The sequence below is a fragment of the Tupaia chinensis genome, unplaced genomic scaffold (genome assembly GCF_000334495.1).
Source record: "Tupaia chinensis unplaced genomic scaffold, TupChi_1.0 Scaffold000009_1, whole genome shotgun sequence".
NCBI lineage: Eukaryota > Metazoa > Chordata > Mammalia > Scandentia > Tupaiidae > Tupaia > Tupaia belangeri.
In genome coordinates, this window is record NW_006159439.1 from 2,289,721 (window position 1) to 2,304,820 (window position 15,100).

At 36.3% G+C, this 15,100-nt stretch overlaps 1 protein-coding gene across 1 annotated transcript in view; it reads left to right on the forward strand.

Moving 5' to 3' along the window:
- The window catches only part of NSUN3 (NOP2/Sun RNA methyltransferase 3), a gene marked incomplete in the record, with an annotated part of 54,417 nt that extends 39,535 nt beyond the window's left edge, over nt 1-14,882 (forward strand). Inside the window, 1 exon segment of the mRNA XM_027766053.1 lies at nt 13,127-14,882. Within this exon segment, the coding sequence (XP_027621854.1) occupies nt 13,127-13,406 (280 nt within the window).
- Nucleotides 14,883-15,100: the final 218 nt, after the last annotated feature.

A 15,100-nucleotide genomic window follows, 5' to 3' on the forward strand; every position in this document is an offset into this window, starting at 1 on the left:
ATAGATACAAAAGGATAGATATAAGGGAACAAACACAGAGAGAAGAAAGCTAATTAGAAAGTTATGGAAATTTTCCAGGTAAATGATTATCAGTAGGCTAAAGTTAGATACAAAATAAGATGATATTTTAAGCCTTTCATGTACTCACCACAGTTTATTTTATTTGTAAAATATAATTGATATTAATTAAGAGTAAATTATTTTCTTTAATACCATGAAAAGCCTTTAATGGATGTCAAACAAAATAAAAGCGAGAAAATAAGTATAATAAGTATATAATAAATGAAAGATCAGAGCACATAAGTCCTATTTTTAAAAATATTAAGAGACTTTTTTTTACCAGGGGGGAGTAGATTTCTAAATTGTGACCATTAAGTATGGCAGAGGATGATCTGGCTATTTTTGACTCATGAAGCAGTGCTTTCTTTGTCATTTGAGTATTAATTGTCGCTTGCTACTCTGTTCTTTTTGCCTCCCCTGAATCTCCTTTCTACTGGAAAGGACTACTTTTATGATGGAAAGTATTTGACCTATGGCTAAAAAAGTAAGGTTAGCCCAGGCTCTCTCATCAGGAGGTCCTATGACTCTTTCTTCTCCCATCAGAAAGGTTTTCCTGGCACTTGGCCTCATTCTGCCACTCACCACAGGTACCTGAACTTGCCACGCTGTTGACTTAAATAGAGTCGCTAAAATGCCCTTAGTAATCTTTACCGGCTTTTAATTTTTTTATAATCTGACTGCTAGAGGAGTCAAATGACTTATGTTTTTAGGAGGAAATAGATACTGTTTTTCTCCAAAGAATTATTGTGAGCAATGTTTTTTTAAACTCTGCTCTGTAAAGACATAGGGATTCTGTGGCATTTGTTTTCAGGAGCCCTATCAGGTTGGGATGACCAGGAGAGCCCTTTACTCCACTATACTTGAGGCACAATATCTTTATCTAGCTAAATTTGTAGAATTTCACTTGATGGAAGTTTTTTGTTACTATAAGACAGTTTTAAAAAACTCTTTTGCAGTTGTTTAAATCAGAGATCAGTGATCACCATTTTTAAGCCTATTTGCCATGGGCCAAAGTCAGGCCAATTTTCTGATGTTTTTCCTTGAAAGCATTTTACTATTTTTCTTTGTGTGTGAGTGAAGAAACTATATTTGATAGTAGACCAAAGGACCCTGTCTTGAAGTTAGGCAGGCCTTGTCACTCATCACTAATTTAAGCAACATAATACAGGATTCCTTATGTTTGATCTTAATCCCTATTCGCTTCCAATCCTACACTAACGACATAGTGAACTATTCAGGTGATGTACTGGACTGGAGATCTCCAAGGAGATACTCATAATGAATATGTTAAAACTTGTCATTTATAATCGTTCAGGAGCGTCACATGTCATTACTTTGTTCTCCCATTACTATATAAAATATCCCATCTTCAAGGTAAAAACTTACTGCCAGTGGAGAAAAGGTAATTATTGGCATTGTTTTTGTTTCTTAGGCTGAGAAAAGAATAGCTGCTGGGTATAATATCTCTGGAAATAGCAAACTTGGTCATGTTTCCTTATCTTGCATTTACAGAACTTCTTTGATAACAAACAGTTTGATACTAGAAGTTTGATTACTTCCTGTGAGCACAGTGAAGGGTACCCTCAAGGCTTATAAAATAATTCTTTCAAAACTGATGATGGCGCTGGGTAACCGTCCCTCTAGAAATATGTGTTTCAGGTGCTTCTAGTACCCTGAAACTTAATTCTAAATCTGCATTTCTTTGATAGATTGCGGTATGTAAAGCTTCAACTTTCCACCTTAATGTTTTCTTTGGTCATAGTACGGAATCGTGGTAGGTATTTTTTATTTTGCTTTCTTGTCCAGGCTGCTGTTTCTCAACAAAAATAGTAAACTGATACAGTGTGAAGTGACAAGAAGCAGGCAGCAGAAAAATGAAGGTTTGGGAAACTGCCGAAAGGGAACAAAAACAAAAATTGGAAAGGAAAACTAGAAGCCACCAACATAGCATGAAGGAAAAGGTATGGGGTGGAAAGGAACAGTAAATGCAAGGAAAATCCCTAAAATGTTTAAGGAAAGAAAAGAAATGAAATGTAGAAGAATCAGATTTTTAGCACTGTGATGGAAGCCAAACAAAGAATAAGTCAGACAAAAAGCAGTTTGGAGCTCCTTCGCACCAGGTGGCATGGAGGCTGAAGTGGGTAGGTCTCACATGGCCACCTGTAGGGCTGCATTGCCTAGATTTGTTTTGTTTTGTTTTTAAGGAATTATTTTATTCAATTTTATTTATTATTTTATTTTTTTAAATTTGATCAAAGAAATACAGAGAAAGAGAGAGAAAGGAAAAATGAAAGCCACCAGGTCCGGGACTCAAACTGCAGTTGGCTGTGATGGAGTCCAGCGCCTTTAACCACCACCACACTTGCCGGCTCCTGCATTGCCTAGATTTGAATTCTGGTTTGGACACCTCCTAACTGAGTAACCTCTTAAAAATTACTTATCTCTTGGGGCTGGCAGGTGGTGTGGTGGTTGAGGTGCTACACTCCCACATGGCTGACTGATCAAATTAAAAAAAAAATGAATGAATAAATAAAATTAAATAATTTTAAAAATTACTTAGACCTCTTGCCTTAGCTTTCTCATCTACAAAATAAGCCTAAAAATTGATGTCTCAGAAATTAATCAAAAGATTCAATGAGACAACATGTAAAACACCTAGTGATAACAAAACAAAAAAGGCAAACCAAGGATGAATTTGTAGGGAGCACCGTTATTTAAGGGATAGGAATAAGAAAAAGATTGATAAGGAGGTTACAAGGGGACTTCAGAGAAGTAGAAGTTAATGAACAAAGAGTTACATTCCAGGAAGCCAAAGTATGAGAAAGTTTCATGAAGATGAGAATGACTGTCATGTCAAGTGGTATGGTGAAATAAAGGCAGAAAGGCTTTTTAATACAGGCTGGTTATGGGCTTCTTTTCTCTCCAAGCTCATGAGAAAAACAGATTTTATTTTCTCCTTTTAAGTGTTGTAAAAATAAAGTATGGTTAAATGAATTACCAAATTATTTGGGATTTGAAATAATTACCAAATTATTCTAAGTAGTGTGGAATTGTAATGAAGGATTAACTACTTTTGAATTTTAACCAGAATCTAATTTGTTAAATTTCTTCAAAAACTATCATTTAAATGCCAGTCTGATGAAGAGGTTCAAATTTTGTCTCAGCATGAGATGTCTGCATTCATTTATTTACCTCATCGTAAATGTGATACAGCAGCAGTTTAACAAGTAGGGGACGTAAGCTCTATTAAAACAACTATAGCCAAGATTCTCAGGTCATTGCTCAGACTTCTTAACCCTTAGTTTCTTTAGATTTAAAGTGCTTAAAGGTACCTTGTTATTCTTTACCTGCAATGAGTATTTGGGACAGTTGGGATGCTAAAACGTGTGAATGTGGTGTCCTGGGTCTTATCGCCCCAGATTCCATACTTGGTTTAGCAATGGTAGTATTTGCTTCAGGGTGTAAAGCATGCAGTCCTTTTCCTGGTGTTAGGTTAGGGTGGCAGTCTTTGTGCTGCATTAATTAGCTGTGTAAGTTCAGGCAAATCACGAAATCTTTGTGACCCACAATTTGATAAATTGGGTCAAGCTATTTACACCTTACCTCATAAGGTCTTACTAAGGCTATGTGAAGTGCTCTTTAAATTAATCATCAAAAAGCATAAGGTGCTGTGATTAATTAGATTTATCACGTGTCCTTCATCTTTTAATATAGAAATTATGATATTATTCGATTCCCAGACCAAAACCATGTTTTCTTTTATTCAAGAAGATTCTGTTTGATTCTATTCTTTTATGTTGTTTTGTTTGTTAAGGATTTTGCCATAGGGCACATGTGCTCTCTGGAGAGAAAAAGGAGAGAGGGAAAGTGGGAAGTGACTCCACAGAGGAACGGCCCTGCCTCAGTCCCTTCTCTTCTCTTCCCCTTTGGGATTTTGGGCAGACACACACACCTGGTGAGATGGGAGTTTTGAGCCAACAGATCCAGGAGTTGAACTATGGTCAGCCATGTGGGAATCCAGTGCCATAACTTCTGCGCTGCCTGCTGGCCCCAAGATTCTTTTCAGTTTTAAAGAGAGAGTATGAATTTCCTCATGAAGGAGTATATGCTTTGTGTCCCGTGTCCTCTGGAGGCATTTTAATTTTTCACTTTTGGACTTAGTGTAACTGTGCTTTGGGCAGTGAGCTTAAAAATTGCCAGTGTCTGGGACCAGCAGTTGGCGTAATGGCTATGTCACTGAACTCCCATGTAGTTGACTGTGGTTCGGGTCTCGGACTCAGTGGTTTAAACTCACGCTGGGCACGAGTGCATGTGTGCCCAAGATCCCGAGAGGAGAATGGAGGAGAAGGGATTGCGGCGCGGCCATTCCCCCTGGGGGGTGATTTCTCACTTTCTGTCTCTGTCTCTCTCTCTCTGTCTGGCGAGCGTACATGCCCTATAGCAAAAACCTCTCCAAAAAAAAAAAAAATTGCCAGTTGTTTTCATACATGTTTCACAATATTAATTATATATCTGTTTCTCTTTTCTATATAAGTTGCAAGTAGCCTTATTCCCTTATGTAGGATCTCTGGAATATTCATTGACTATTAAATGGTTACAACACACCAATTGTAAGATTGATGCTCCTATACTTATTTTAAATTCTTCAATTACTACCATATTACTTGATTTAAAAAAATTATAATGCTATACTTACTAAGATGAGGGAGAAAAGCTTGCCAATATTGTGACATTAAAGTAATCTTTAAGTCTGTCTCTCTTGATTCCTTCCCGTTGCCCATATTTACAGCCAATTGAATGGTTGATGTTGCCTCGATACTCTAATGGCAATAGAAGAGACATGAATAAAGATGAGGAATAAATATATTGATCATAGTATTGTTTGGCCATAATCTTAATTTTTCAAGTACAGATATCTATGATTTTTTTACTTCTGCACTAGAAATTTTTGTAGGTAAGACAGTGACTGTAACTTCAAGCATATTACAATATGACATAAAAAGAAATTGTTTATCTCCTGAAGGTAAGTCGGGAATTAATGGAAGGGGGAAAAAAATCACTTTCTGCTTTGATCAAAAGATGGCACTGTTGCTGTGCTGATTGTTTTCTTCTGCAATTTGGGCTCAGTCCTTTTTAAGTGCAGAAAACAGTTAAATTTAGTGATCTAATTAACACTGACCCTCCCAACAGAATGCCAAATTTCTAATCAAGCACTAGAAGAATAGATCAGAAAAGGGAATTTATATTTTTAAGATGCATTAGGTTGTTTTAATAGCTACTTATAAAAATAGCATTGTCTTTTGAGACAGAGATTGCCATAGGAAAAACAGGGCATCCTATCTCAGTTTTAAGTTTGGGTTAAGTTTTGAAATACCCTCCCTTTGGAACTGTGATAGCTGTTGAGGCACCAAGACATTTTAGTTTCTGGTGGTGTTTGGCTTTAGTTTTTCAAAGTCTTTGAACTTATGCTATCATTAAGGTAATAGTCTTTTTTTTTTCTTTGAGATAGTAAAGTCAGGTAATAATTTTTCTTTTATTTTCCTTGTGCATGATAGTTTACTTGTTGAGAGTTGGAAGCCTGTGTAGACTAGTCTGGAAATGTAAAGGTGGTCTCTCTCGTTCTAGGAAAGCAATGCGTCCTTACCTTTTTTCTTAGCCAGTATCTTACATGTCTCTCGAGGCCTGATTTTCTGCTTTTCTTTATTTTGGGAGAGGTTTTTGCAGAGACAGAGAGGCAGAAAGTGAGAAATCACCCTCCGGGGTATGGCCACACTGCAATCCCTTCTCCTCCATTTTCCTCTTGGAATCTTGGGCACGCGCACACACACGCGCCCAGTGTGAGTTTAAGCCACCAGGTTCGGGACTCGAACCACAGTCAACTACATGGGAATCCAGTGACATAGCCATTACGCTAACTGCTGGTCACCTTTCTGCTTTTCTTTTGTTTTGATTTTTTTTTTTTTGAGAGGTTTTCGCTATAGGGTGTGTATGCTCGCCAGACAGACAGAGAGAGACATAGAGACAGAAAGCGAGAAATCACCCCCCAGGGGATATGGTCACGCCACAATCCCTTCTCCTCCATTCTCCTCTCAGGATCTTGGGCACACATGCACATGCGCCTGGTGTGAGTTCTAAGCCAACCAGATCCGGGACGCGAACCGTGGTCACCTACATGGGAATCCAGCAACACAGCCATTACGCTAACTGCTGGTTCCCCTTTCTGCTTTTCTTTAAGCAAGTTTTTTAAAGATAGAGAACTTCAGTGAAAAGAAAGCATTCAATTCTGGAAAAGATAAAAGTTTAGGCGTCAGCAGATGATATAGTAGTTAAGGTGTGGATTCCCACAATGCCAACCACAGTTCGAGTTCTGGACCTGGTAGCTTGAAACTCAGACCAGGCACATGTGCGTGTGTGCCCAAAATCCCAAGAGGAGAATGGAGAAGAAGGGATTTTGGTGTGACCATCCCCCCTGGGGGATTTCTCATTTTCTCTCTGTATTTCTTTGTCTTTCCAATGAGCACACACCCCCTATTGCAAAAACCTTTCTCTCTAAACAAAAGAATTCCCTAAAAAACTGCTCTGTTATTGATTATGCAAAGTGGTTTTTGAAAACTCTGAACACTTTGGCAGGGAGTGGTGAGATAGGGGTCAGGAATTTTTGTTGTATTGAGAAACCACAAAATAACCCCATTTTACTTCTTACCTTACATGAGAATCAGTAAACAATGGTAGACTTCTACATATAGACTGTTTATTAGTAGATATGCCTACCTGATGCTCTATGAAGTTATTATTTTAATGGTTGACTTATTAAAAGTAATTAAATTAGACATTGATTGGGTAACTTCAGCTAGTTTTAAATATATATTACAGAATTTTTTTTTATATAACTTTGCATGTAACTCACTTGAATCCAAAATACAAACTCAAATTTTATTCAAAATCTTGAGGCTAAGTATGTTCCAAAATACAGATTTTTTTTTTTTTAAAGATAATACAGGTGGCCAGCAGGTGGCATGGAAGTTAAGGTGCTATATCTCACATAGCTGACTGTACAATTCTAGTTCTAGACCCAGCAGCTTGAAAATCATCCCAGGCCTGTGTGTGTGAATGTCTAAAATCCCTAGAGGAGATTGGAAAAGGTATTGTGATGTGGTTCTCCCCCCTGGGACGTGATTTTTCATTCTCTCTCTCTGGAAAGTGCACATGACCTGTAGCAAAATTCAGAAGCTTAAAAGAAAAGATAATACAGTACCTACTTAAAATATGGTATACCTCCCTTCCCCAGTAGATTCTATAGTAACACCCTGTAATCAAACATATTAATACTTCTCCAGTGAAACATATGAATATTTATACTGCATGGAATAAATAGCCTTACAACAGTTTAGTTCAGAATTTGAGGTCAAATGAATCTGCCACAAAGTGGAAAAAAAAAAAAAATAGGGGCCAGCAGGTGGCTTGGTGGTTTAGGCATTGGACTCCCACATGACTGTAGTTCAACTCCCAGATCCAGGAGCTTGAAAATCATGATGGGTGTGTGTGTTTGCACCCAAAATCTTGAGAGGAAAATGGAGGAGACGGTATTGTGGTGTAGCCATTCCCCCAAGGGGTGATTTCTCGTCTCACTTTTCCTCTCTCTGTCTCTCTAGAATACCCCCTATGTCAAAAAAAAAAAAAAAAAAAAAAAAAAAGCCAAAAAAAAAAAAAAAAAAAGCCCAAAACAAATAAATGAAAAACAAAACTGTAGATTTCAGAGTTTTTTTTAATTTTTACAACAGAATATAAGAGATTAGCAAACCTGAAGTACCATTCAGGTATACTCTGTGAACTGTCAAAAATCAGTTCAGGGGAGGACCAGCAGTTGGCGTAATGGCTATATCGCTGGACTCCCATGTAGTCGCCTGCAGTTTGATTCCCGGACCCGGTGGCTTAAACTCACGCCGGGTGCATGTGCATGCATGCCCAAGATCCCAAGAAGAGAATGGAGAAGGAATTACAGTGTGGCCATCCCCCCAGGGGGTGATTTCTCACTTTCTATCTCTCTTTCTCTCTCTGTCTTTCTGGCAAGCTCACATGCCCTATAGCAAAAAACTCTGAAACAAATTTTTTTTCTGGGGACCAGCAGATGGTGTAATGGTTATGTCACTGGACTCCCATGTAGTCGACCATGGTTTAGTCAACCATGGTTCGAGGCCCAGATTCAGCGGCTTAAAACTCACTCCAGGCACATGTATATGTGTGCCTAAGATCCTGAGAGGAGAATGAAGAAGGATTGTGGTGGCCATCCCCCTTGGGGGTGATTTCCACTTTCTCTGTCTCTGTCTCTCCAGGGAGCACTTATGCCCTTTAGCAAAAATCTCTCAAATAAATCAATTAAGGATTTGAAAATAGGGAAAATTTAACATTATTTTTTTAATGGTTCTTTTGGAGAGGGTATATTTTGTTTTTGGTCTCTTCCTTAGCTGGATAGTTCATGTGCAGAATGCACTTAGCCTATTCTATAATGCACTGCAAGGTAGCCAAAGGTTTGGGGAAAGTTATGTAGCCAGTATGTGCAGTAAAGCAGCAGGGTAAGTGGAATACATTCTGTGGCAAGAAGACCATCATTCTTTCTCTGCTAGAAGTATTGGGGTAAAAGCATTTCCCATTATATTTTATGCTCTACTATTAATCATGATCAGCTTTATTTCCAAGAGTAATACGGTGAGACAGGATGTTATTTCATTTTTCAGGGAGGGCACAGGCCTGATCAGCATTTATTGGGAAGCTTCTCAGAGGAATATACATGTATATATTTTGGGGAAATGATAAGAGGCTTCTATTATGTGACCATGGTGCTTCTTTTAGAAATACTTCCCAGTCTTAGTACAACTTGATTTATAGTAATCTCATCCAATATAGTTAGTGGTGAATAATGTACATTACTTAGGATCTTGTTATACTGTGAAACTTTGAGTCAGAGAGAAGCCAAGAAGCCACTACTCATTTGAATGTTAGCAGAGATACATGACAAAATGGGTGATGCTCAGTCACTTGTTTTGTTTTTCTTATGATTATTTTAAAATAGTAATAACTTTTCATGGGATAAAAATCTATGCAAGCATAGAGAATTTGCCTTATACCAACCCCTAAATGTAATATATCATTTTTGTTAAAAATTCTCTGATTCTAACTTGTCTTCTTATGTGGTCAGTACCTTAACTTTGCTAGTTTATTAATAGTATTCAAATCTCTCTAATTCCTAAACAGTTCTACCCCTCACACCAGAATTTTAACTTTCTTGATTGGCCGGTTAAGACCTACAAAGCTCTATCTTCTCTTCTGAATGTTTCTTGCCCAAAACAGCTTTCTCACATAAAACTAACTGTCCTAAACATTTATTTACATTGTCCACTGTTTATGATTTGGATGAAAACTATAATAATAATTACTTATTTCTTATGAACCACTTCAAAATATGTGTGAATTGTTTTGGAAAGCAGATGCTTTATGCTAGAAACTATTTTAGTGGACAAGGTACTGCATATTTTGGTACTCAAAATATTTTAGGAACATATTCATTTTCATTAGATATATTGTAAAACACCTTTTAATTTTCATTGGAAGACCAAGATCGGAACTACTGGTCTTTAAAACATTGAACTAATGTAGTTATAGAGTTTTAGAATGTTCTAGTCATAACTAAAATTGAGTACCCATTGCCATTAATACATTAAAAGTGAATAATCTCTTATGTGTATCGATAAATTATAATTATGGTGATAATTTTATTCTTTCTGCAAAACTAGAGGTAGACCTCAGTGTGGACTAGTTCCATTCAAGAGAAAAATGTTCTCTATGGCATAAAATACTTTTCCATTTAGATAAACCTTAGCTGTGAACTCTGGGAGTGACTTCTTACAGATTGCTTGCTTTCCTTGATCTTTGAATGCAAATTTATGGTACTTTGGAAATGTATAACTACTAGAAGCAAAAGAATAAAAATAGTATTTAAACAAAAACTAACAGTAACAAAACCACAACTGTTTGACAGAAATCCCTAACATTTTGCCCTGGAGTTTTGAAATTAACCCAGTTTGTAAAAAGCTTTTGTATTACCACAGACATTTTCCTTGTTTAGAAATTAATGTGCACAGTTAAGTTATACCAGCCCAATTTTAGAAAGATAAATTATGAATGTTGGAATGAAAACAAAGCAGAAGAATCAGCCAACATTGGCAACATTATAGAAATTAATTGAAATTTGCATCAGGCCAGGAGCATATTGTTTATAAATGATGAGGCTTGTATGTACTTTTGTACAACTTTAATGAGAAAGAACTGTACTTACTTGATTAAGCATTGGCTTTGCTAATTATGGAACCAGGACCAAAATAAGTCCTTTAATAGGAATTTAAAGAGGTCTCCATTCAAATACTATATATATCCCCTGCAGTTATCTAACAGTTTTTTTTTAATCTAATACCTATTACTATAATCAGCAGGGAATGATTAAAATGAATTTAGTTGTAATTTACAAAGTTTTAGCAAAGCTCTGCATATCAGGAAATGATTAACATGAATTTAGTTGTAATTTACAAAGTTTTAGCAAAGCTCTGCATATGCCTTATGAGTCACTATAAATAAACAGACGTATTATCGGGTGTGTATTATCGGGTGTGTATTAGTTGTTTCCTATTGCCATTGCTGCTAATAACAATTTACTACAAATGTAGTATCTTAAAATAACATGAATTTACTACTTTCCACTTCCAGAGGTCATCAGTCTAAAATAGGTTTCATGGGGCTAAAATCAAGCTGCAGCAGAATGTGTTCCCCTTGTAGGTTTAAGGGGAGGATATGCTTTCTTACCTTTTCCAGCTCCCAGAAGGAACACACATACCTTGACTACTGCCTCTGACCAGAGATCTCATCACCCCAACCGTAGCTTCTTTGATCACATCTCCTTCTCTGACTCTCCTGCCTCCCTCTTATGTTTATAGGGGCCTTTGTGATTACTTTGGGCCTACTCAGATAATCCAGGATAACCTCTTCTTCTCAGGCTCTTCATTTTTTCAGACATCTCCATATAATATGACACATTGACAGATTCTGGGGATGTGATCGTCTTTGGAGAAAGAGGGCCATTATTTTCCTAACGCAGAGTGTTACCCCATGAACAGTTCACTTCTCTGATCTCTAGATACGATCCTATTTGTTTATTTGTTTCTATGGGGGATACTTAAGAGGACAGTTAAAAATGAGAACACACAACATTTTTTAGAGACTAACAACAAGTGCTGAAGTGTAAGTAGGCCCTTTGTGATGGGCACCTCCAAAATATGTTTTAACCAATAAATAAATACATGGTAAGTCTAGAAAGTTTCAGTACTATAAAATTTTAGTTATCTGCACCCTCAGGAAATAATTTTTCTAGGGAGATTATTCCTTAACAGTCAAAATTAAAAAAAAAAAAAATAGCTGACCTCTACAGGAAAAATTCTGATATAAATTCTATCAGATTTCCTATTTAATGTGATTATCTTAGAAATAAATCACATATATAAAAAGTTAAAAATGAATGAATTTGTAGTTAAAAGGAACTTTCCTCTGCCATTCCTCCCGTCTTCCTACCGTCTTACTCCTCAGAGGCAACTACTTGTAATTTTTTCTGTTCTTAATTTATTCTCTAGCCCCCCAAAATCTTTAAATAATATATTTATCCTTTATCTTTCCAGTTACCAACTTTAGCTATTGACTACTGACCTATTGCTAAGATATCTTACTTATCCTACCTTTCCCTCCTCCAGCTACTCTGTACCCTGTGTTTTCATGCTATTCTCAATTTCTCTTTCCATCAGCTCCAAAATGTACCATTGACTTATACCTACGTTTCTTGTCCTACTAATGGTGGAAGATTGCCTTTAAATATACTTTATTCTCTATTCGTTATAAAAATAAACAGGGGTAGTATCTCTTGGCTTCTCTTTTTGTCACATGAGAGCATTTACATACCTGCCCTGCTTTCCATTTCTCCCTCCCTCTACTTTTCAGTGTTCTACAAATGTAGTGTGACTTGTATGTTGCCAACATCATAGTATTCTTTCCGAGATTTTATGTTGTTTTCTGAAACACTACTAAAATTGGTCTATGGAGTGATTCTGAGCTTAGAGACCAAGAAAGAGTGTATATTATTTAATTCTGTAAGTACTGTTTACTATAGGATGGAGTAGTATGTTCGAATTAAATTTCCTTCTCTATTGGTTCAGTGTTATGATCAGAGCACCACTGAAGGGAAAGTCAAATTAGATGTGAAAATCAAATTCTTTGTCTCAGTTATGTGTACCAAATTTTTTAAAATTTCTGTTTTCAATCATTTCTTCTGTTTTCTTCTATTTCTTCCCTTTCTCGCTGGAGACCCCATCTCCTAACAGTCTGGAGTAGTTGCCCTCTAAGCCTCCACATAGCTCTCATTCTGAATGAGACTGGACTCCTTTCGCTGTTCTCCTATGCTGCATTTACTCTTTTCTGTGTTGCATTTCTCCTCTTTCTTGATTTACCTCCTCATTTTTTTCTAGAGATATAATTTCTGAAACATCAGGTACCTGTGCATTTCTGTATTCATTCCATATATGTTTATTTGATGAGTTGGCTGCAGCTAGAATTCACTTCAAATAGCTTCTTCCCAGGATTTGGAACTCACGACTCTACTTAGCTAAAACCCTTCAAACTTTTTACCTAATTGGCCAACTTGCATGGAATCCGTGATTTCTTGAATGTGCTTTGTATTAATATCTTCTTTTTGCTTTTATTCCTATTGATTCAAAGAATACCTTTGTGCCGTGCTCTACCTTAGTCCTTCTACCGTCAAGAGAACTAAACCAGTCAAGCTCACCTTCTCTATTTTATCAATATTGATTGAACTAATTACCATTTTCTCAGTCATCCAGGAATAAGGAGAACATCTAAAGTTATTGCAGTCTGAGTCAGTTAGTTTCAAGTATATGATCCTCCTTGCTCTCAGACTGCCTAGTTTTCTTTTAATGTACCTAACTGGTATTCTGCATTTTCCTGTTACACTCAGGTCTGCAATTAAGGCTTTACGTCCCGGAGGAGTCCTTGTGTACTCTACGTGCACCCTTTCCCAGGCGGAAAATCAAGACGTGATCAGTGATATTTTAAACTCTCACAGTAACATCATGCCCATGGACATTAAGGGAATAGCAAGGACTTGCTCCCAAGACTTCACCTTCGCCCCCACTGGCCAGGAATGTGGGCTCTTGGTGATTCCAGATAAGGGCAAAGCCTGGGGCCCAATGTATGTGGCCAAATTAAAAAAATCATGGAGCACAGGAATATGGTGACATGAATTTTGTAAACCATGTTAATGAATTGATATTATTATATTTACTTTTCTGAGTGCTGTACATGCTAATATTTAAATAATTATGCAGTCACTTTTCACGAGTCTATTTGGAATCCTATTTAGTTAGTACCTTAGCATATCAGAAGCTAGGCTTGAAAGTTTTTCAGGTGTATTTTTTCCTAGAAATATATCTGTAGCAATGATTTAAGGTGGTGCAGATGGTGTTTGTTCTGTATAATAAATCTGCTGTCTTTTACTTGGCATTTTATTGTTAAATTAATCAGAATTTGTGGTTTTATGCATAAATGTTTAGAACTACCTTCTATTCATGATGTTGGTGCTTTGAATCTTTTCCGGCACGCTTATTGTTTTCCTCCTTATCAAATGTACAGATTCTTTCAATTCCCTCCCCCTTTTTTTGTAGGAACTGATTTGTATTCTGAGACTAACTTCTTAAGCAGTACTATTTCTAGTTCTAGAAAAATAGGTTTCTTATTTGTGAAGTTGTTTTCTGTTAAGGACTATCTTCTGTTTACTGCAAAGGTCAGTGACTCTATTGACACAAAGTTTATTTCTCCCACTTTTTTTGTATTCACAAATACAAATTGAAAGGGTAAATTATGTTGAAAGCCCTTTAAAACAGCAGATTCACATGCACATGTTTGACTTTCGACATTCAGCTTGTGGAATAATGGAGTCTATCCAGCAGGCCATAAAGCAAGTACTTGAAACAAAACCAGAATGATTAATAGCTGCAATAACTGAACTATATTTGGAGAGTTTTGTTACATAATTGCAGTCATAATGAGTACTACAGAATCTGATTATCTTACAGTTGCAATCTGGAGGGGCTTTTTATTTCACTCTGTTATAAAATGTTATATGAGAATATGATGTCACATATTAATGCTCAAGAGGGAGATGCCTAATGAGAGTGGATTATACTAGTACCAAAACCCAGTCCCATTTACTAAGTGGCTCTCTTATTTATCTATATCTTGGGAATATTGTATACATTTTTTCGTATGTACTTAGGGTTTTAGCTTCAGGATCATGTGTTTCCTGTAGAAATTGCTTCACTCAGAGCCCAAAATATTTTCCCAACTCTTAAGAATAATATGGAGCATACTTTAAATGATTGTATCTATTTGGAAATTAGCTGGTTTGGTTCTTTTTTTAAAAAAAAACAACAACACCTTTTTTATTGTAGAAGTACACAATTCTGCTGAAGCTGAATACTTCTGAATTGGTCATTACATTCTATGCATTTAAACTAGATACTATTTGCTCATTAACTATTTTTGTTTTGTAAGTGTTTGTAGCTGTGTTTATGTTACTGGGAAATCCTAGGAAGAATATTTTTTCTGTACTGTCATTCTATCGACCATTTTTTTCTTTATATCTAATTAATATGTTTAAAATAATGCTAGATCTCTTGTACTCAATGAAGAATTTGAATTAACAGAAAATAAATGATGGGAAAACTTTTTTTTTCTGGTTTCTGTTTGTTGGTTTATATTTTCCATTTCAAATTCTGTGCTCAGATACTATAGGTTTAAAAGGTGGGATTCTTTTCTATATTAGTCACAAAGCAGATTTTTACAGAGCACTTTGTTGAATATCATAATTTGCTCACTATAATGCCATGAAACTTAATGTGAATGTTGTGTCATTGGATTTGTCCTTCCAATA